This window comes from Phascolarctos cinereus, unplaced genomic scaffold (assembly GCF_003287225.1).
Source record: "Phascolarctos cinereus isolate Bilbo 61053 unplaced genomic scaffold, phaCin_HiC Scaffold_9;HRSCAF=440, whole genome shotgun sequence".
Taxonomy (NCBI): Eukaryota; Metazoa; Chordata; class Mammalia; order Diprotodontia; family Phascolarctidae; genus Phascolarctos; species Phascolarctos cinereus.
In genome coordinates, this window is record NW_027556402.1 from 149,019,018 (window position 1) to 149,043,247 (window position 24,230).

The 24,230-nt window shown below is 36.9% G+C and overlaps 1 protein-coding gene across 3 annotated transcripts in view; it reads left to right on the top strand.

Moving 5' to 3' along the window:
- Positions 1-24,230, top strand: part of TEC (tec protein tyrosine kinase) — a 114,812-nt gene that overhangs the window by 74,241 nt on the left and 16,341 nt on the right. For all 3 annotated transcript variants that reach the window (XM_020990491.2, XM_078148713.1, XM_020990486.2), the window contains 8 exons: positions 40-141; positions 6,151-6,232; positions 7,960-8,088; positions 9,163-9,203; positions 14,156-14,328; positions 15,128-15,193; positions 20,749-20,803; positions 22,490-22,569. In XM_020990491.2, coding sequence (XP_020846150.1) covers positions 40-141; positions 6,151-6,232; positions 7,960-8,088; positions 9,163-9,203; positions 14,156-14,328; positions 15,128-15,193; positions 20,749-20,803; positions 22,490-22,569 — 728 coding nt within the window. The remainder of the gene's footprint in view (positions 1-39; positions 142-6,150; positions 6,233-7,959; positions 8,089-9,162; positions 9,204-14,155; positions 14,329-15,127; positions 15,194-20,748; positions 20,804-22,489; positions 22,570-24,230) is intronic.

Sequence of the window (24,230 nt, forward strand, 5' to 3'; positions counted from 1 at the left end):
TATAATGCTTAATACATCTATTTTTTTCTCTTTTAACAGAAAAAATATAGAAAAGGATTTGTTGACATTTCAAAAATCAGATGTGTGGAAATAGTGAAGATTGATGGTGTTATTCCTTGTCAGAATAAATATCCATTTCAGGTGAGTATATGTCTATTTTTGCTTTTGTGTATTGCAGGGTTTTCAGTCAAGCTGGTTACTTATCATTATAGTTTCATCTGGCAGTGCTTTAAAATTTCTTCATTTACTGATGTCAAATGTGTTCACCATTTTCCTGGACATTTGTAATCAACAAATTTCCCCCTAAAGTTTCTTACTATTCACTTGTGTGCTGAAATTTTCTAGGACTTATTTGACTCTATTGGTTTAAACCAATGTTTCTTAACTTGGGGGTCTGTGAACTTTTTTTTTCCAATAATTATACTTCAGTTTAATTGGCTTCCTTTGAAATCCTATTATTTTCTTTTTTGCCTTTAAAAACATTATTCTGAGAAGGGGTCCATAGACTTCACCAGACTGCCATATGGGTCCATGACACACAAAAATCTTAAGAACCTGTGATCTAAAACAGTGTAACCCAACACTTGCCTCTGAAAATAGTCCTCTCACTGGACAGCCAGTCAGACTGACTGACTGGGAGAAAGAAGTACCTGTAGTTTCTTGATGAAAATGAAAAAGGTAGTCATAGACCTTTCCTGTGATCTTTCAGGACCTAAGTGATAAGCTCTTGTGATAAGCATTGTTTATGTTCTCAAGCTTATGATGAGGACACATAATAATTTTATCTATCTAGCTAGCTACTTGTTTTTGAGTGTTTGCGCGTGTATTTTTATTTGATCCTCACAAGAATGCTAGTACAAGTATTGGTGGTACATGTGTTATTGGAATAGTAGCACAAATATTATTTCTCCCATTGTATAAGAGAAGTAAGTCTTAGATTAGGTAATACACAGCTACCTACAGCTACTGAATAGAATAGCCATGACCGTGGCTGGGTATACTGGGAATACTATCCCATCTTTTATGGGAAACCTTCCCCAGCCCTCCTTAATTCTAGTGTCTTCTCTCTGTTAGTTATTTTCTGTTTACCCTATATATGGCTTTTATATGTGTGTGTGTGTGTGTGTGTGTGTGTGTGTGTGTGTGTGCACGTGTGTGAGTGTGTACACACATACACCCACACCCACATATTTTTGCATGTCGTCTTCCCAATTAGATTGTAAGCTCCTTGAAAGCAGGGACTATCTTTTGCCTCTTTTTGTATCTCCAGCATTTAGCACAGTGCCTGGCACATAGTAGGCTCTTAATAGATGTGTATTGATTAATTGACCGATTGATTGCTCTACATAAAGAAACATGACTGTCTTTCAGACCTCCTTTCTTAAAGTATCTGAAACCTGGAGTCTACTTTGATGTAGATTTCTCTTTACTGGGAAATCTGCACCCAAGTTCTAGATAACTCAGGTTCTTAATCCCTTTCCTCATGGTTTCAAAAACAAAAAAAGAAAAGGAACTCCCTGCCTGGTAGTTAACATTTCTAACCAGTGTCCATGATTGCCTTACCAAAAAAAAAAAAATAAAAGGCAGAAAAGAATAGGTACTCTAACCAGTGTCCATATGTAAAATATTCCTTCTGAGTTTTGAGGGACAGTGGGTTTGTTCTTTTTGGACCTCCACATCTTTAATTCCTCTCAGACTCAGGATATCTGCTCCTCTTTCGTAAGGAGGTTACCCCCTCCAATTTAAACTTTTACTTTTTCACCCATCAGTGACACCCAGAGTCCTAAGAAAGTATCAAAGATGGGAAATAACTTGACTCCACTAAATGGAAATTACATATCTCTTTCTATGCAGATTGTGGGCTAATCAGGCAGTTCAAAGACAGAGCCTTTCTACATCTTCTTCTCTCTCCCACCAATGACATTCTAACCTTCTAGTTTTTCTTCCAGATTCGGAGGCAACTCTAAGCCATTCTGATGAAGATGCTTATCATAATAAACTATCACTGAGTACATATTTAGTGTTATTCAGCCTTACAGAGCTTTGATAATAATTACTGACATTTAATAGCATATTAAAGGATGCAAATAATTTTGCATCTGCACTCTGTGAGGTAGATAATAGCAGTTTTATTATCCTTATTTTATAGATGAGGAAATTGAGTTTTAGAGAGATTAATCCATGGTTGTGCAGCTATTTAGTGTAAGAAGTAGGATTTGAATCTAGGTCTTCCTTCCTCTAAGGCCATGCATGCTGCATTAAATATGTAAATTAATTTTGAGAGCGCTGTTTCCTTTTTATTAAATTGCCCCAATTTATCCATGCATAGTTAATGTTCCCAATCGTAAAGATGTTGCTTTATTTCAGACATTGTAGTTTATAGTTATCGTGCATTTTTATATTTCTAGTCCTATTATTCTTAGTTTAAAAAAAACACCATGAAGTAGTAAGTATTTATTGGGGCAGCTAGGTGGCGCAGTGGATATAGTACTGGCCCTGGAGTCAGGAGGACCTGAGTGCAAATGTGACCTCAGACATATAACACTCATTAACTCACTAGCTGTGTGACTGTGGGCAAGTCACATAATCTCAACTGCCTCACAAACAAACAAAAAAAAAGTGTTCATTAAGCAGCTGCTTTGTACCAAGGATGGCAATAAGGAAAGGGTACAAAGACAGACTTTGCCCTTTTATCAAAGCCTTTCTCTGCTTACGTTGTTATAATTATGAGGGGGTTTTTTTTGAGTACTTTTTGTTTGCATGTTAGATTGTTCATAGTCTTTTGCTCTTGTTGAACCAGTCTTGTACACCATTTGGTCATGAAGAATAATTTTTAATGTGTTGTATTGTATTAGCTAGCATTTTACATAATATTTTTACTTCCATTTTCATAAAGGATATTTGTTTATAATTTAGTTGTCCATCACATACTTGGCAAGTTTTAAAATAATCTCAATATTTGCCAAGGGGTAGTTTATGGACTAGTAATTGATTTTTATGACTATTTTATGTGTACTTGTAAAGAATGTATATTTCCTGCTTCTCTCATTTGGTTATCTATACATGTCTGTTAATTCCAAAATATTAAACAAGCAGGTCAGAGCTGTGATTTCTTTACTGTTAATCTTTTGATTTGCCAAATTTGAAGTCTTCTACTTTTTGACTTCTTCTTGTATTTCTGTTAAAGTTAATTTTATAAATTTACTAGCATAATTGTTACTTATATAATTTTATGTCGTAACCTTATATGATACTCATAAATTGAGAATTGTTAAGTACTTCTGTTATATCTATTGATAGTGCCGCCATCCTTCCCATCACCTAGGCTCCTATCACAATTCTCTTTGAGTCTTCTCTCTCCTTACTCCATCCCTCAAATGAGTTAATACAGCCTTTCAATTCTATCTTTCCGATAACCCTCACATAGGTGTCCTCCTCTGAATTTCTGCCAAAATTACCTTTGTTCAAGCCTTAATCTTTTATCACTTATATCAAAGGTGCAAGTGACAGGCAAAGTGAGGCCCAAACCAGATTAAAATGTAATGTTTAACAAAATAAATACAAATACAATACAGCATAGATAATGTTAATTTGTAGTTTTCTAAATCAGGATGTGGCCCTGCATTTCTATTTCAGTGTGACATACCTGGATTACTGTAATAGCTTTCTAACTGTACTTCTTGGTTGTAACTTTTCCAGTCCATCCTTAATACCGCTGCTTAGATAATCTTCATAATGTATAACTCTGATCATGTTATTCCTATATTTAAAAATCTTCATTGGTTCTCTATTTCTTATCAATAAGTTAATAAATCTCTATTTTGTACTGTGCCCCTTCAGATGCACTATATTCCAGACAAACTCCACTACCCTTTGTCACTCATTTTCATTCTGTACCATTATAGCACTGTCCCTTTGACTCTCATCTGCCTTGTTCCTTACTTTCTGTGTAATAGCTGATATCTTTGGAGAAAATCCTATTACTTATCATTAAGATAGTTTCTCTAAGGGTGTATTATTTCTGGCAATATTGGTTCCTCCCCCCCCTTTTTTCCTATTCTGTTCCTTTCTAACATCTTGCTTCCTTGTTTGATATTCAAGGGGGATTATAAGATCTTGGGTAGATACAACCAAGCTCTAATTCACTGGGGGACTGTGGGGCACACCTTTGTCCTAAAATCAACCTGCATCCCTGGCTTAACCTTGGTTCTTTCTAAGAGGAAAGATTGGTATAGGGAAGGAGGGTTAGACATGGAGTCAGAACACTTCTTGTATCCTGGCTCCAGAACTTACAGCTGTGAGATCATTGGTAAGGGGCCACCTGGCTGAACCTCAATTTTTTTTTAAAATAGAGATTAAAAAATTTTCATTACCTGCCCCATGAGGAAAGGATTTTGTAAATCTCAAAGCTTGATGTAAATGTGAACTATTGTTACAATTCTGTGGTATTCTCAGGGGTTGTTACATCGTGTTTGTTCATATGCAAACTAACTGGGAAAGGAATAATTTGTCAAATGGTTTATTAATGGAAAAACTAAATTTGTTTTTTGACAACAGTGGTACTACAGTGAGGGTAAGTGACTGTGGTAATTCACAGCTGTTTAGGGTAAAATGACAGACTGAAAGCAAAAGTACTAGAGGACTGTCCCACCCTTTACACCTGGTCTTATTACTAAACTAGCAAAGAGGCAGGGCCAGAACAGTTTGCTGCTAAATAATCTAATTGAAAATGGCTGCTTTCTGCCTCTAGACTACAAACATGTATTGCTTTATGCAAAATATTTGTTTCAGAAAAGTTATTTAAATTGAATTTTTGTACATGGAATCATATTTTAAATACAATAGGAAATCTTAAAAGAAAAAAGCATTCTGATTGTAAAACTTTTTGTAAAGGGAGGAATCATCTCCTATTTTATGTTTGGTAGAATTCTAGATTTTCAACTATTGAATTTGAGCAGAGACCTATGAGTGAAGAGCTTAAAGGAAGGTAAAAATAAATATATATAGATATGGGAGGAATTTATGGGGCAAGACAGACATGTCTCAAAACAAAAATGCCACCAATATGTCTATTCAGTTATGGATAGGTCTACTCACATGATGAGAGAATGAATGCTGATTGCAAGAATTACAGTGCTGTGTGAATTACTTAGGATGAGCAATAAAGTAAGGTAGGGTTGTATACTTGTGATTCATAGGAAGACAAATGAAAGGTACAAAATAAATTTATTGGTAGTTAGGAGAAAAGGTTTGAAATAAACAATGTAAAATTATTCTACTAAGGTAACCTATTTGGAATCTTTTAATTTGTGTACCCATGTAGAATTAGTATTAAGGAAAAACACAACCCAACCCAGGCACTCAATTGAGGAAAAAGGAAAATGGATTGACAAATGATCATGTTGAAATGTTCATCTCATATTCTTGCCATTTTCTCCTCTCTTGATACAGATGTTTTTTAAACACTTAAATACACTTTTAACAGGAAACCATAGGGCATAATTTAGGATGTATTAGTGTTTATGAAGCAATAAGAGAGGTGCCAAAAGAGGGGTACCTCATCCTAATACTTCACTGTTTCAAGGATCCATGGTTTCATTAGTCTGTGTTACAATCCTTTTATTCCTTAGGACAGTCTCCAAGAGTTGCTGTGACTAAAGCATTCATCATTTTGTAGCTAGCCTTGTGATGATCCTCTGAACATTTTTAGGTTGGTTCTTACAGAAGGAGTTATCCCACTGGGTCCTTACTCAAAACCTTCCCAGACTTATGTAAGACCTATCATGCCAGAATTTACTCTCTACTGGCATAGATTTCAAGAATCCAAAGTCACCTCCATGCTATGGTGAGACATTGAAGAAGGATGCTAAAGGAAAAATTCTGAAAATTCATGCGTTGGACACGTCTCAGGGTAGCAAGGTGATAGAAGCAGCAGGGATTTGTGCATTTCTCTCATTTGTATTTTAATATTTTTTTCCTTTGGTTATAAGAACCTTTAAAATACATATTTTCATTGTAGAAAGGAAGGAATTGCATAAGGGAGGGATCAAAGTACTTTAGATCTAAAATAAGCTTTAATAAGCCTCTTAGGAAAAAAAAATAGTTGTATATGAACAGTTCTTACTGGGCTAATCTTTCTTTTCATTTCAGGTTGTCCATGATTCAACTACACTTTACATTTTTGCCCCCAGTGCACAAAGCAGAGATCGATGGGTGAAAAGCTTAAAGGAAGGTAAAAAATGTAAATAAATATAGCTATGTAAGGAATTTAAAGTGCAGGACACATCGCAATTAAAACAAAAATACCATCAATATTTCTATTCAGTCATTCATGTTTATGGTTGCAAATGAGGGGACAGATCTACTGACATGATGAGCACACAACCTTGCTGATTATGAGAACTATAGCGGTGTGTTAATTACTTAGGACAAGCAATAATTTTGATATTAATTTTGTGACATCAGCATCCACATGTATATACGTCTATCGATACCAGACTGATATAGAACATCTAACTTTGTCTAGGTGAAACCAGATGAACTGGTTTCCTCACCCTTAATCAGTCCTCTGTCTGCTGAATGTGCTAAGTTTCACGCCATGCACATGTTTCCTTGCTCTCCTTTGCTGACTTTTTAATTCTGTGGTGTGTAAAGCACTTTAAACAGTGCCTGGTACATAGTAGGCATTATATCAAGGCTTATTTCTTTCCCATTCTCCCTTTCATCCTCCCTATTTTAATAACTTCCTAAATAGTCTTCTTCTAGTCTGTCTCCTTCCCATTCTATCCCTCACACCCTAGCTCAGGAAGTCTTCTTAATGGTCTGCTTTTATCACGTCACTGCTTTACTCCATTGTCTGTCTAATAATGTATAAGTTCCTGATCTTGGAACTGCCAGTCTTCCATACTGTAATTCTGACCTACCATTTCCAGACTTTTCTCATGTTACACATTTTCATATGCTTTTTGTTGTAGCTCAATGGGACTCCCCTCCAAGGGGTATACCTTGGCATAATGGAGCTTGGCATCATGAAAATCTGGGTTCATATCCTGGCTCAGTCACTTGTTGTATGATGCTACTCAATTAATTTGTCTGTAACTCAATTTCCTCTTTTGTAATTTGGTATAATAATAGCATCTATTTCACAGGGCTATTGTGGGGGCCAAATAATATAATGAATATAAAGTACATCATAAATGTTTAAATACTATATAAATGTGAATTAGTTGTGATAAATATTATTAATGATTGTATGATCCTTGCATCTCCTTATTCAGTTCACTTGTTCATCCTCCTACTATACCTGAAATGGATTTCCTTTTCCTTCTGTATCTCTGTCAAAATTCATTTCTTTTCCAAAGTGATCACTTCTGATGGCCTTTCCTCTATGAAGCTATTCCTTGATACCCCCAGTGAAAGTGACCTTTCCCTCCTTCCATTTCTCTTAACATTTTGCCCATGTCTCTCTTTTGTTCTTATTTCACTTCCCCTTGTAGGATACTGACAGTCTTATTCCCCGTACTAGACTTATAATCAGGAATTGATATTCTGTAGAAAACTGCCTATATCCTAACATAGGACCACACAGTCTATGGGAATCCAGTAAAGCAGTGGTGTTGACTAATTAGTTTGTCATAAAATGTTTAAAAATGGAGATAGTGTAATTTGCATGAACTCTTATCATCCTTTCCATGGAGCATTGTGTTTTTCTTGTTACACTATACAGTTCAGCAAACATCAGATATGTTAACAAAGGTTTCTTTGTTAGTAAAAGAAAAGGAAGAAAACTAGGCAACTTTACTGTATTATGTGGGCCATGCTAATCTCAATTATTTATCATGGAACTTTCATAATAAATATTATATCAAGGGAACAAATAATACAATTCAAAATATCATTTATGAATTATTATTTTGGTGCATTGTCTCCGCTAGTAATAGGCATTCCTTTGAATTACAGAAATCAAGCACAACAACAACCTGATGGTCAAATACCATCCCAAACTCTGGGCAGATGGAAGCTATCAGTGTTGCAGACAAACGGAAAAGTTAGCACCTGGATGTGAAAAATATAATCTCTTTGAAAGTAGTGAGTGTTATTTTTCTTTCTTATGATTATGATTATGATTTGTTTTGGAGGTGGATATTTATGATCAATACGGATAATCAGGAAAGTGCTATAGAGCATGCTCAGTTTGAATTTTTAATTAAAAGAGCTAAAGCTTATGGATAAGTCGAATTTCTATATTGTTATTCACTAAGGAACAAGGAAAACTTAATTTAGTCTCTCAACTGTATGCCGTAAATAAGGTCTTCTATAAATGATAGGATGTCTTCAGATTATAGCAACTTTAGGGATTAAATGATGCTGATACCATTAAATATACAAAGCGGTCAGGTTTATTATGTTGATCTTTTCATCTGTCCTCTTAATCCTTCCTAACACTATATGATATGCTTGGTCAATTAATTTGAGTTATTTAACAATGGATTAGGTTTCCCCAGGAGGTAGTAAGCTCCTTTTACTGTAGGTATCTGAGTAAAAACTAAATAGCCACCTTCCAGGCACTGAAGAAGGGATTTCTGAACTGCTTTGGAGGCTGGGTTAGGTGATTTCAGAGGTCCCTTCCAGCCCCAAGATACTAGGAATCACTGCACCTCAGTTCTTCAGGGACTTTCTGATATTTATTTATATTACATTAAGTATCTTATGGACAGCCCAAGGCAGGGGTGGGGAACCTGTGACCTGGAGGCCTCATGTGGCCCTCTAGGTCCTCAAGGAAGTACAGCCCTTTGACTGAATCCAAACTTCACAGAACAAATCCCCTTAATAAAAGGATTTGTTCTGTAAAACTTGGACTCAGTCAACAGGCTGCACTTCAGTACCTAAAAGGCCGCATGCAGCCTCGAGGCCATAGGTTCCCCACCCCTGGTCCAAGGTATCAGAGATGCCATTTGTTTAATGTTTTATGAAGCTTTAATATATATTTCTAATTTCCCCCAGTGAATCAGTATGGAGTAGTTTTTTCTCAATATGTTCATTTTCTATGAATTATTTGTATGTATGTATGCTGGAAATTAATTCATGTTGGACTATCATTTTCTCTTATTGATTATTGGCTTCATTGTAAATTTGACCCACTTCTTTCATTTGTGTTTTCAGGTATAAAGAAAGTATTACCTCCAGCACCAGAAAAAAATAAGGTAGGGGAGCTTTTATTTATTGAAGGTCTATAGTTTAATCAATAATCAATTAACCAACTTAATCAATAATTTAACCAGTTAAATAATCCTCATTTAATCAATTATTTGATTAAAAAAAGCATTCATTAAATATCTTCTATGTGCCAAGTGCCAGCAGCAAGGTGGCACAGTGGATAGAGTGCTGAACCTGGAGTCAAGAAGACTTAGTTTCTTGAGTCCAAATCTGGCCTCAGACACTGTATGACCTTGGGCAAGTCACATAACTCTATTTGCCTTAGTTTTCTCATGTGTAAAAAGAGCTGGAGAAGGAAATGTCAAACTACTCTAGTATCTTTGTCAAGAAAATCCCAAATGGGGTCACAAAGAGTCAAGCATGACTGAAATAACTCGACAACAACAATAGCAAATATGCCAGGCACTATGGTAGACAATGTGGATGAAAATGCAAAGAATTAAATGATCCCTAGTCACAAGGAATTTACATTCTAATGGAGAAACACACATGTACCTAGTAGTTCAATACAAAGTACTGTGAGAAGGAGGGCGCTGGCAGCTGAAAGGAGTCGAGGAAGGCTTCGTGAAGAAATGGAATCTGATAATTGGAAAAACAACAGTTGCTCATGGGTAGGCCGAGCTAATATAATAAAAATGACAGTTCTACCTAAGCTAATTTACTTATTCAGTGTCATAGCAATCAAACTACCAAAAAATTATTTTATGGAGTTAGAAAAAATAATAACAAGATTCATTTGGAAGAACAAAAGGTCCAGAATATCAAGGGAACTAATGAAAAGAAATGCAGGGGAAGGTGGCCTAGCAATTCCAGATCTTAAATTGCATTATAAAGCAGCAATCATCAAAACTGCTTGGTACTGGCTAAGAAATAGGGAGGTGGATCAGTGAAATAGGTTAAATATGCAAGACACAGTAGTCAATGATTATAGTAATGTATTATTCGATAAACCCAAAGATCCCAGCTTCTGGGATAAGAACCCACTCTTTGAAAAAAACTGCTGGGAAAACTGGAAAAGAGTATGGCAGAAACTAGGCATAGACCCAAATCTCACACCATATACCAAAATAAAGTCAAAATGGGTTCATGACTTAGATATAAAGGCTGATACTATAAGCAAACTGGGAGAACAAGGAATAGTTTACCTATCAGATCTATGGAGAACAGAAGAATTCATGACCAAACAGGAGATAGAGAACATTATGAAAAGCAAAATGGATAATTTTGATTACATTAAATTGAAAAGTTTTTGCACAAACAAAGCCAATGCAACTAAGATTAGAAGGAAGGTAGAAAATTGGGAAAGAATTTTTACAACCAGTCTCTCTGATAAGGCCTCATTTCTAAAATATATAGAGAATTAAGTCAAATTTATAAGAACATAAACCATTCCCCAATTGATAAAATGGTCAAAGGATATGAACAGACATTTCTCAGATGAAGAAATTAAAGCCATCTATAGTCATATGAAAAAATGCTCTAAATCATTATTGATTAGAGAAATGCAAATCAAAACAACTCTGAGGTACCACATCACACCTATCAGATTGGCAACATGACAAAACAGGAAAATGATAAATGTTGGAGAAGATGTGGGAAAATTGGAACACTAATGCATTGTTGGTGGAGTTGTGAAATGATCCAACCATTTTGGAGAACAATTTGGAACTATGCCCAAAGGGCTATAAAAATGTGCATACCCTTTGACCCAGCAATAGCACTTCTAGGGCTATATCCCAAAGAGATCATACAAATGGGAAAAGGACCCACATGTACAAAAATATTCATAGCAGCTCTTTTTGTGGTGGCAAAGAATTGGAAATTGAGAGGATGCCCATCAATTGGGGAATGGCTAAGCAAGTTGTGGTATATGAATGTAATGGAATACTATTGTGCTATAAGAAATGATGAACAGGCTGACTTTAAAAAACCTGGAAAGACTTGTATGGTCTGATGCTGAGGGAAGTGAGCAGAACCAAGAGGACTTTGTACACAATAACAGCCACATTGTGCGATGCTAATATGATAAACTAACCTTTTCAGCATATAAGGATCTAAGACATTTCCAAAGGCCTCGTGATGGAAAATGCTGTCCACATCCAAAGAAAGAACTACGAAAGTTGAATTGCTATTTTTTTTCTCTTCTGTTGAGTTTTGTTTCCTCTTTCTGATGGTTCCTTCTACTGGTTTTAATTTTTACTTACAACACCACTAATGTGAAAATATGCTTAATAGGAACGTAAATGTATAGTCTATATCAGATTGTGCGCTGTCTTGGGGAGGGTGGCAGGGAGGAAGGGGGAGAAAAATTTTAAACTCAAAAGCATATGGAAGTGATTGTTGATAAATCAAAATAAATTAATAAAATTAAAAAAAAAAGAAATGGAATCTGAGGTATATCCTAAAAGAAGAAGGTGGCCTCTATATGGTGAAAGTAATGCAGGTGCACATTCCAGGCACGGGAGGGCTTACCATTGCAAAGGCAGAAGGATGAGAGATGGCGTGTTGTAGGGAGGAACAGCAAGAAAGACAATCTGGCTAGATTGCAAAATGAAGGAGAGAATAATGTCCATTGGTGCTAGACAGTTAGGCTGGGCTAGGTAGTGCTGAGCTGTGAATGTTGAACCAAAGAGCTTAAGTTTTATCCTAGAGGCAATAGAAAGCCACTGAAGATGGTTGAATAGGGGACTCACATGATCAGATCTGCACTGAAGTAAAATGGCATTGGCAGAATTGTGTAGAATGCATGGGAATGAAGGAACAAATGAGCCAGAGAGACCCATTAGGAGACTGTTGTAGTAATCTAGGGAAGAGGTGATGAAGGTTTTAACTAAAGTGATTAGATGTGTGAGTAGAGAGAAGGAATCATATGTGAAGGATGTTGCAAAGTTGTAAAGGTAGAGATTATAAGATCTGACAACTTATTTAATATGTGTGGTTTGGGAAAATGAATAGTTGAGGATAATGCCAAGATTACAAACCGGAGAAGCTGAAAGGAATGGTACCGTTGACATAAATAGGGATGCTTGGAAAAGAGGAATGTTTAGAGGGAAAGATCAGTTGTAGATAGGTGGGATTTAAGATGCCTTTGGGACTTGGAAATATCCAATAGTCAGTCGCTGATATAGGACTAACACTCTGGATTGTAAATAGGCTGAGTCTGGAGTCATCTAGATAGAAATGAGACAGAAAAGGAGTGGTCAGATAGATAGGAGGAAGACCAAGAGAAGAGTGGCATGAGAACCCAGAGAGAAAAAGTATCCAGAAGGAGAGGATGGGCAATAGTGTCAAATGAATTGGTTGAGAAGAATTAGGACTTGAAGACCATCAGATCTGGCAATTCCGGGATCGTTGAGAACTTTGGAGAGAACAGTTTCATTTGAATGGTGAGATCAAATGCAAGATTGTAAAGGGTTGAGCAGTGAATGAGAGGATGACATGTGAATGGAGACAGTGAATGCAGACAATTTTTTCAAGGGGCTTGAGAGATATACGATGATAGCTTGAGGGGATGGTAGGATCTAGTGAAAATTTAAAGCATAGGGAAAACTTGGTCATGTTTGAATACAATAAGAAAAGAACTAGTTGAAAGGGAGAAATAGAAGATGAGAGAGAATGAAGATGACTGAAAATTAGGTTTGCTGGAGACAGTGGGAAAGGATAGTTTTAAGAGCATGTGTAGAAAGGGGTTGACCTTAGTAAGGAAAAGGACTTTGTTGGAGTCATTGTTAAAGACTGGGGGAAAGGAAGAGATAATTAGGAGATGAGAATGAGTGAAGAGGAAAGTCATCAAATAGCATCAAGTTTTTCAGGAGGGAAGGGGAGGTTTCCAATAGCTGTTGTGGAGAATGAGATAAGGAATAAAATAGCAGATTGAAATTGGATTAGCATATTATGTTTATATGCTGTTTTCCTCAGAATCACTCTTTTCTGCAGAATCATTGTTTCATGGAAGGAGAGCTATCAGTGAGTAAACAGATATGGCCATCTCTTCTCCTTGATAATAATATTTTAAAACTATAATTCAGGATTTTTTCAGCCTTTATTCTGCTTGACCTTTCTTTATGCATTTGGTATTGTTAATTTCCTCTGTTTTCTGGGTATGTCTTCTCCCGTGGCTTCAGAGACACCATATTTCCTTGGTTCTACTGCCTGTCTAACTGCTCCTCCATTTCCATTGCTGGCTCCTTGTCCTCTTCCTTACTGGATAAGGTATGTGTTCCCCAAAGTTTTGTTCTCAGCCATCTTGTTGGCTCTTTTTACATTTTGTCTCTGGGCAGTCATGTTCATTCTCATGACTGGATTCAGCCATCACCTCTATGCACATTTCTTTCTTTCTTTTCTTTTCTTTTCTTCTTTTTTTTAGTGAAGCAATTGGGGTTAAGTGACTTGGCCCAGAGTCACACAGCTAGGAAGTATTATGTGTCTGAGGCCAGATTTGAACTCAGCTCCTCTTGACTCCGGATCTGGTGCTCTATCCACTATGCCACCTAGCTGCCCCACTCTATGCACATTTCTCCTAAATCTATATTTCTAGTCTTGCCCCTTTCCAATTTTGAAACCCATGTCTTAAATTGCCAATAGGTCATCTCTATGTAGATGTCTTGCTGGGTACCTCAAACTTGACATGCCTCAAACTAGCCTTGTTGTCTTTCCATCTGCTTCTGACTTCATTCTTCCTGTGAAATGGTGCCATCATTCAGCTTCTCTCCCTTTTGAAACCTTGGTGTTCTCTTTAATTACTAAGTCCCTACCTGTGATGATATACCTCCTGACGAAATTAGGTGAAACTGATGTTTCGACTTACTTTCTACCCTACAAATTTGGAACATCTAACGTTTCAAACAAAACACAGGTCCAGTGATGGAATGATCTAGTTAAAACATCGTGCTTGCCTGGGGCAGAAAAGATTTTTATCTTTTTTTTTTCTTCCTTAAAGCGAAGGCCTCCACCTCCTATTCCGCCTGAAGAAGATAAAAATGAAGAAATAGTTGTAGCGATGTATGATTTCCAAGCAACAGAAACACATGATCTCAGACTAGAGAGAGGCCAAGAATATATTATACTGGAAAAAAATGATGTTCATTGGTGGAAAGCAAGAGATAAGTATGGGTAAATAGACTTTCCTCTCCATTATGTTTATGTTTTGGGGGAATATTGCATGAAAAATGGACAGGATGTGTCTCTAATGAGATATTTCTGAAGTCACACGTTATTTCAGTCATATATCTATATAGATATATTTGTGGTGTGGTTATGTTAAGTCAGTTAATTGTGCCTTTCTATAAGAATACTTTTACTTTAGGGATCTAACTCATTCATTCTTTTAAAGAAGTTATGAATTGTAATTCTTTTCCTAAGGGAAGGGTGAGGGAAGAGGAAGGGAAAAGGAATAAGTGTTTATATAGTACCTGTGTTCTAGGAACTCTGCTAAGTGCTTTCAAATATTAAGGGAGAATTTAGGCTTAGATTTTTCACACTAAACTCTCCTCATTCCCTTAAATGCCATAATTTAACCTTTTCCAATTCATTTAAAATCGATTTGGGTAATCATAGTTGAGACTAGTGGGGAGTTAAAGTAATAAAAGCCATAAAATACAATTTAGGCTTCCTAAGAAATAATGAGGAGGGCTGAGTTACAAGAATATCTTCCAGACTTAATTTGGAGGGCACTAGAGCTCTTTCCCACATACTCTGCTCCAGTTATATTCTTCCTAATTGTATTCTGAACTGCTATGTATGTGAAAAAGCCCTTCTGCCTGGCCTTAGCCTCTAGCTTTCCAGCAGGATTCAGTCATTACCAGCCTCCCAACTCAGGTGCTTTCAGGGTTCCTCCTGAATTGCTAGCAGGAATTGTAGCGTCAGAAGAGAGATTGTTTCCTGTCTGTTAATACCCAATGTTTACTTTTAGGAGTGAAGGATACATTCCAAGCAACTATGTTACAGGGAAGAAATTGAGCAACTTAGATCAATATGAGTAAGTAAATATTTTCATGACCAAGAAAAATAGATGGTCTTCCTCTCTCTCTTTCTTTGCCTTTTGTTTCTCTGTCTTTCTATTTGTCCCTCTTCTTCTCTCTCTTTCCTTCTCTCCCTCCTCCCTTCTCTCTCTCCCTCCCTCTCTCTCTTCCTCTTCTCTCACTCTCTCTTCCTCCCTTTCCCCCCTCTTTCCTTCTATCTCTCCAACTTTCTCTCTCTCTTCCTCCCCCTCTCCTTCTCCCTCTTCATCCCCTCTTGCTCTCTCTCTTTCTCTCCCTCCTTTTCTCCCTTTCCCTCTCCCTTGCTGTCTCTCCTTCCCTCCCTGGAGGCACTGTCTTACTTAATTTTTTGTGTAATTACATACACATGGGCATACAGTGGGGTCAATCTAAAACAGTTTTAGGAAAAAAATCCAAAAGCTATCCTACAGCTGGTTATGTAGCACAGGCTATTCTTCCATTATTGGAGTACCTATGATGCACAGAGTGGCCTGTTTTTGATGTAATAAACATGTGGGTTCAGACTGCAATCCCACTGACCACTCTGTAACTGTCTGCCAGAGTTTTGCTCATTCATTTTATGAGTTTTTATATCCTCTTCTCTACTATTCCTCTTCCCAGTAACACCATCTAGTAACATTTGCTTAAACAGAAAATGTAAACTGAACCGAGGTGCTAGCATACTTTATCTCAGTACCAAGTGGAGTTACTGCTGTTGTAATAAGTAGGGGGAGAATAAGAACTAAACTATTATAATTTTAGAAGATAGCAAGAGTGGAAATTTTGAAGTGATGTGGCCAAGAGGCCTGAGTGATGATTCTGGACACTAGGAGAAACATGGAGACACGTAAGTCATAGACTACCTGTGTGAATCTTGGCAAGCCATTTGACTTTTATGAACTACGGTCTCCTCATTGGTAAAGTGGGGGAGGGGATAGAGTAGATGAGGTCTAAGGTTCCTTTCAGTTCTAAAATCCTATTCTCCTAAAGTGGGAGAGTTCCTATATAAAGAGTCCTAAATGTCCTAGTACAATTTTAAACTTTAAGCTTGATACCCTATATTAACAATAGCAGTGGGAAGAATCTTGGGCTACTGAAATGTTGGTGCTTAGGATCTAAGAGTCAGCATGGTACTATAGAAAAAGTGCTGAATTTAGAGTCAGATGATTTGCGTTCAAATTCTAGCTTTGCCATTTAACTACTGATGTGTTGAGTCATTTTTCAGTCATATCCATTTGGGGTTTTCTTGGCAAAAATACTGGAGTGGTTTGCCATTTCCTTCTCCAGCTCATCTTATAGATGAGGAAACTGAGGCAAACAGGGTTAAGTGACTTGCCCATGGTTACACAGCTAGTAAGTGTCTGAGGCCAGATTAGAATTCGCGAAGATGAATCTTCTAGACTTCAGGCCTGGCACCCTATGCACTATGGCGCCACCTAGCTGCCCTAACTACTTGTATGATCCTGGGGTACGTTAGCCTCTCTGTTAGCCTCAACTTTTCTTGCCTTTACAATGAGAGTTGGGTAAGATGAATTCGGAGGTCTTCTTTTATGTTAAATCTATGATCCTAAGGTCATCGGGCTCACCATCTGAATACAGGAACTTGATTTGTTTAAGGTCCCTCCCTTGTGGCTCATTTAGTTCCAGGCAAGAATTTTTGATAATACTCCGCAGTCTGTTGTCATGACTCAATAAAATTACGTAAGCTAAAATTGGGCATTCGATGATGTCTTACATTCCCTACAACTACACATGATTCACTGGGCTTGCTGTCTGTAGAAGTGGAGATGTCATTCATTCATTCACAGCACTTGAATCCAAATGAGAAGTTGAAGGGAAAAAGGTGAACTTTGGGCTTGGCAGGAAAAGAGCTCTTCTCTGCCCCCTGGTCCCCTGTTGCATCGTGCTGTTTTTGAAGGGAACCTTACCTGGAAAGACAGCAACCTTATCCGCTAGCTCTGTTCCTTGGTCTCTAGGTCTCACCTTATTCTGCTTCCAATTTACCCAGGACTAAAAATAACCCATTCTCTGACCATTTGATGGACAAGAGCCATACTGCTTTTAGTGTGGAGCTTAGAAGGACCTGAATAGGTCTGTTGCTATTTGCCTCCCCCTTGTGGTCTCTAAGGACCCTGGGTCTATCAGTAACATAGCCCTTGCCTCCATGTCGGGGGCCCAGCTGGTGAAGTCAAGGGCCAGAGGAAGGAAGCCACGCTGAAGTGATGCTGCAATACCTTCCTTGTCTCTGCCTCTTAGAATCTTTATCTTCCTTCATGACTCAGGACAGGTGCCACTTATATATGCAAAATCTTTCCTGACTCTCCCTTATCCCCCACTAGCTGTTACTGACCTTTTTCTCCAGTAACTTTTACTGTCTCCCTTTCTCATCATCCCCATTCTCACCCTCCCCTGCCCCAAAATACAATGTGAATGAGGCAAGGATTTTTTTTTATCACTATCTCCAATGTTTAGCATGCTCCCTTACAATTCCTCATATTGAGGAAGTAGAGTTGGAAAATCCTCTAGTCCAATTCTTCCCCCCACCCCCTCATGTTCTACAAAGGAAGAAAACAGAGGCATAGAGAGATTAAGTGTTTTGTCCTAGGTCAAGACCACGGGGCCATGCTTATTTAGGTGATTAACATATAATAATACAACTGAATATGAATTGAGTTGGTTGGTTGAGTTGGGCAAGGTTGTCATCACAAGATGTGTGGGCAGTGGGAGAATGAGACAAGAGGAAGGAACCCCATGGAATAAATGGGGTTAGGACTTAGGGTGTGAAAGGGTGATTTAATGGGCAGTGTCAACCATAGGCAAAATTGTTGAGTAGGCAAAGTTTATCTTCAGCAGTCTTCTACTTCCCTTTTGTGTCCCTTCCTTTTCCTGTGCCATCTCCATCCCCCTTCAATTGTATAATGTCTTCATGTTGCCCCCTACAACTACCTAACACAGTGCCTTGCCCCGTAGCATGCATTTATTGAGAACAGAGTTAGAAAAGTTTTTAACCTTTTTTTGCATGACAGACGGATGAAGCTTATGGATCTCTTCTCAGAATGATTTTTTTAAATGTACGAAGTAAAATACATAAGATTATAAAAGAAGCCAATTATATTTAAGTACAGTTATCAAAATTGAACAAAAAACCAAGTTTCATGGGCCCTAATCCTGAATTAGATTGACCGGAATTGAAACCCTAGCCTTGTGATTCCTCACATAATTCTACCCCTAGGTAAACCCAGTACCTTGAAACCTTTCTCCTTCATTCTTCCCCTTTTCTAAACAAAACAGAAAGAAAAGAAAAAAGGAAAACCTAAGTCTCCTGAGTCCTTGTTAGATGATTTATCTGGTAATCTAATTCACTTTAAGCTGTTTATGCTGGTCTACAGTGTCAAATTCCTATCATCTCTAAAGATACAAGTGTCCCCGTAAGGTGCTCATGGTTGTAGTTTTAGAGAAGGCATATTACAAGGATACTCAGGATTATTGGAAACCCACAACAGTTATGCACTCATCTTGGAAACCAGTATTTTGAACTTTGAGGTACACTGTAGGCTGTGCCAGCTGGGTGGTGCTAGATGTTGTTTGGGGCAGTGATGCAGAACTAAGTAACTCACTGGTTGTGCTCCCTCTTCTTCTTTCTCCCTTCAGCTAGACTTTTGTACTTCCAAGGAGAATTTGGTGGAACATTCTAATTTGTAAGTGAGAATGCAATGGCTCCCCTATATGTTCGAGTCAGTCTTGAACTTTACAGGGAGGAACTTTTCAGAAAGAGAGTAAGAATTTAGGGCATATAGCACATGTGTGCCTCAGTGATGTCTTAGAGGTTAATATAATATAGATCTCTACTGTCTTGGTGACAGATAATAGCTTGACATAATACTTATATCCAAGGGGTATTTATATTTTAATAGGAAATTTCTGAAATTTTAACCCAAAAGAAAGGAATTCCCCAAGGAATGAATCTTTAATGGTAGAATTTCAAGCACAATGGTAGGTGAGATATTTGGAGAGTGGATTTGCTTTTAGCATTGCTGTTCATATCATCACAATATATAAGCAACCTTGAACTCAGGATGCATAAGACTAGCACTAAGAGAGTAGGTTCATGGGATATGCGTGCCCTGCCCTCGATGATATATCATCATTAAAAGAGGGATTGGCAAGAAGAGAGGATCTTGGCAGAGCTTGGAGATTTGGCACAAAGGTTATTTCAACAAGTAGAGAGTTGTCCTTCTATGAATCACCTGGCATTGCCCAAAGTCTCTGACTCCTGACACTCTTCCTGCTATTGCTTCAGAGGCAGCATAACCCACTTCCTTATCTGGAACAGAGTCAATCCCAACTTCTGTGACAACAGAGGATCCCCAGAGCTTAGAAAGATACCTGACAATAACCAAGTAGCTGGAAGGGTACCAGTGGTCTGCAGGGAGTTGACCTCGTAATGAAGGACACCTAACTTTTTTCTTGTGGATTTGGATATTGTTACTATAATTATCATCATCATCATCATCATTACTCCAAACACTCATCTATACACACACACACACACACACACACACACACACACACCTAGTGTACAAAGAAAAGCAAAAGAAAAATTTGGCATAAATTTGGCATAAATACTTCTGGCTTAAAGTCCTGCCTCTGACATATTGTAGCTACAGGGCCATTGACAATCATTTGACCTCTTGTGGCACTAGATCAATCTCTAGGACTATAAATTATAGACAAGGTGTTAATCTAATGAAATCATGAATCTGGACCAATACTAATGGCACCACTTCTAACAAGGTAGTAACAGAATCTTTTTTATGTCTTTCTTTCTTTCTAAGCTTCTTTTCTGTGTATTACCCGTGTGGTTGTTTTTTGTTTTTTGCTATTATTATTTCCACCATTATATAGTCTGTTATTCTTCTGTTTCTGTTTTCTTGACCCTTTATTACTTCAGATAAGACTTACAGGCTCTGTGCTGTCCTCCAAATTCACTATTTGGAAAAGAATTTAGGTATTTTGCTAGAACTTTTCCTTTAGTGATGTTGGAAGAAATGGAAGAGCTGGAATGATTGGGAGAGGTGGCGGGGTTTCAGGGGGAGAGAGGGGAGTAACATTGATGAATATGAAAACAGCAGCCAATCTCATATGGATCAAAGAGAATTTTCCAGCCCACTGATTTATGAAAAATATTCGCAAATATTTGGTATTAATGGTAATGGTGTTAAAACAAGAGGACGTTTGTAATCACAATGAAAACTACAGGCTCTTCCCAGGTAGCTTCTGGTCTAAGTGTGCTTTGCTTCTATAATCTTATGGCTCTAGTACTGTAGGACGTTTGTAGGCAAGAGAGTGAGAGCCATTTGGCTGTACCCTCCAGAACCCCTCACCTCCAAAAAAAAATTTTTTTTAATCTCTTCCTTTCTTGAATTATGACAGACATTTAATTCTGGATAGTATTATAGTATCACAGTACCTAAAATCAGGTTTCTAGTATGGGATGGAATATATTTGATTGGGCCATGTGAACTTCAAACCTTTTCATTTCTCTTTTCTTCAGATGGTATTGTCGAAATATGAACAGGAGTAAGGCAGAGCATCTCCTTAAAAGTGAAGTAAGTGACTGTGTTATTTTGGTACAGAGATAGTTATTGTTTTTACCAGACACTAAGGAGGTAGATGCTGATGTTAACTATGTTATCACCTTTTCATTCTATTTCTTTCTTGCTCATTATTGCTACATGCAGTTCAGTATTGAACTCAGTCATCTTTTTCTCCCTTCTTGGAACAGTAGTCTTTTTTTAAAAAATAAGTGATTTATATTGAAAGTATGTGGTGCCATTTTTATACTTGTGATAATTAGTAAGGTGAAAATAGCTTTATAAAATATATATGTGTCTTAAAGAATAGATTGGCTAATTTCCTAATGCTCTTAAATTAAATGAGGTAGCATAGCACATTAAAAAGAGTCAGGGAGACATAGGTTTGTTTCCACTAGCCAGCTCTGAAAAATATTTCATACATATGTTTATATAGTTATATGAAATATTACAAATGTATTATATAAAATATTTTATTTTAACTTTATTTATTATAAGTATACTTATATATAAAATACATTTATATATAAAAGTTTATATATAAAAATATTTTTCATAGGTAGTTAGTGGAAAACAATCTATATCTCTCTGTCTTTTTAATTTGCTATGCTACCTCATTTAATTTAAGAGCATTAGGATGCCTAGCAGATTTATGCTTTAAAACATATATGTATATGTGTATGTGTACAAAACCTAGACCTAGAACATATTAACCCTTCTAGACTCAATTTTTAGCACCTGGGAATTGAGGGTGTTAGACCTGATAAAGTCTAATACTCCTTTTAGTTCTATGTTTATATAGTCTAACTACAGCATAAACTAAATAACTAATATAGCATAAACTAAATAATAGCTATTGATGAATGTGAATGTGAAAAGTGAATGCAGGTCATTGCCCTTAATAGACATAGGAAAGTTTGGAAGAAGGATGGATTTTGAGTGACATCCAGGTAGAGCTGGACAGAAGGTGGTTGGTGCTGTAGGACTGGATTTCAGAAAGACACCGGGGGTAGATACATAGATTTGGGAATCATTTTCATAGAGCTTATTAAAGCTCTTACAGCTGATAAGATCACCAATGGAGTCAGTGTATGATTAGGACTTTACCTGATGATCTCCATGGTTTTTAGTGTTCTAGGACACTGCTTTACTGTGTCTCCATTTCCCTATCTGTGGAAATAATGCTGCTAACCATTTGTTTTCCTGAAAATGGAGGAAAGTAGTTCTTACTTAAAGAAAGGCACTTGGAAAATTGCCATATGAGCAGAAAGCCATATTGGATTAAGATTCAAAGATTTTATTAGAAGAGAGAGTATAGGAAGTGAAAATCAAATATTATAGAATGAATTTTTTACTGGTTACTTACATACCCAGCCAGGATCTAAAGAAAATAAGAACAGGTTCAATTTCATGGAATTTCAATTCAGTGGAATTTCCATTTGCAGGAAATGGTTTGGTCATTTCCTATAAAGGTTTTTGTGACCTCTCATGGGTTTGATATGGAGAACAACAGGAAGAGGAGGTAGGTAGGGATAGAATAGGCCTAGGAGGAAGTGGCATTAAATATAGGCAGGTCCAATATAAATTTTAGGGACTGAAAAAAAACTTGGATTAATTGCAAAGATATTTTATCGGTTTCATTTTTTACGGCATGAATTATGGTTTATGGCACATGAAACATGCTTTGTGTTTCAATTTTAGGATAAAGAAGGTGGTTTCATAGTGAGGGACTCCAGTCAACCAGGCATGTACACAGTCTCCCTTTATACAAAATTTGGAGGGTGAGTCATTCAACTTTTATCTAGAGTTTGTTTGAGTTTCTTTCGTAGACTACTAGATTCATAAAATTCAAACATACCTTTTATATAAATATTTAATAATAATCTAGATTTTATCTCTGAAGCCAGTTCTGTTATCTGGATTCATAATTTCAGTCATTTGTTCCTATGGCTTCTGGACAGGATAGTTACAAATAGTTACTTAATGGTAGCCATGGAATCTAACCCTTTAAAATGTTGTTGTTGTTTTAAAACCAAAAAAAGACCCGGAAGATAAAGATAATACAAAGAAGATAAAGAATTTTTAGAGGACATGGAAATACACGGGATTTTGTTGATTTTTTAAAAAAAATTTATCACACGTTTAAACTATGTACATGTATATCAGAAGTTTTACTGTTTTATAATTTTTAATTCTTATTTGTGTTTTTAAATATTTTATTGATGGTTAATAAGTTGAGAATATAATTTTGATTGGGTTTTCCCCATATCCGTGTAATTTATTTACATTTGATAGTTTGCAAAGTAGACCAGTGCTTATTTGTACACCTTAGCATGTGGCCTGATTTATCTTATTCCTGATGACCCGCCATCACAATATTGTGCATGATGTGTTTTATGTGCACGATGTTACAACATAATTATGACATTCCTTTGAGAAAAAAGTAATCTCTTGGATTATGGGAACTTAAGACTGAAAATTATGATGGAAACTTCTCCTACAACTCACTATAAGTGTTTAAAATTTGTACTCCCTTTTTTTTTTAAAGGCAGTTGGGGTTAAGTGACCTGCCCAGGGTCACACAGCTAGTAAGTGTCAAGTGTTTGGTCTGAGGCTGGATTTGAACTCAGGTCCTCCTGACTTCAGGGTCGGTGCTCTATCCACTGTGCCACCTAGCTGCCCTTTGTACTCCCTTTTGAGTCATATAAATAAAGAACCTCATATTCTCAGAGTTAGAAGAGATCTCAGAGCTCATCTATATGTATTCCCTCTATAATCTCCCTGACAACTAGCCATCCAGATTATCTTTGAAGACATTAAGTGGTAGAGAACTCACTACCCTGAGGCAGTTAATTCTTTCTTTTAATGGTTAGGAAAATGTTCCTCATCGATCTGAAATCTGTGTCTATGAATTCTTACTTTTATCAATTATTAGTTATCATTATTATTTTTATTATTTCTTTCTTCTTAGGCCCAAGCAGAACAGTTTTAATTTTTCTTTCACAGGATAGTTCTTTACATACTTGAAGTAGCTATCATGTCTCCATGAAGGCTTTTTTTTTTTGATGAGGCAATTGGGGTTAAGTGACTTGCCCAGAGTCACACAGCTAATGGGTGTTATGTGTCTGAGTCCAGATTTGATCCCAGGTCCTCCTGACTGTAGAGCCGGTGCTCTATCCACTGTGCCACCTAGCTGCCCCACTTTTTTTTTTATTGGTTTTAATGACCATCATGTCATTATTCCTGTTAAGTTACTGTTTGCTAAAAAACTCAATTCTTTTCCATGTGAATTGTTGTCTAGTTGTGCCTCTACATCCTGTAGCTGGCCAGTTGGTTCTTTGAACCCAAGTATAGGACTTTATGTTTATCACAATTAAAATTCATTTGATAAAATTCTGTTAATCTTTATAGCTTTTCAAAATATTTTTGGATCCCAATTCTC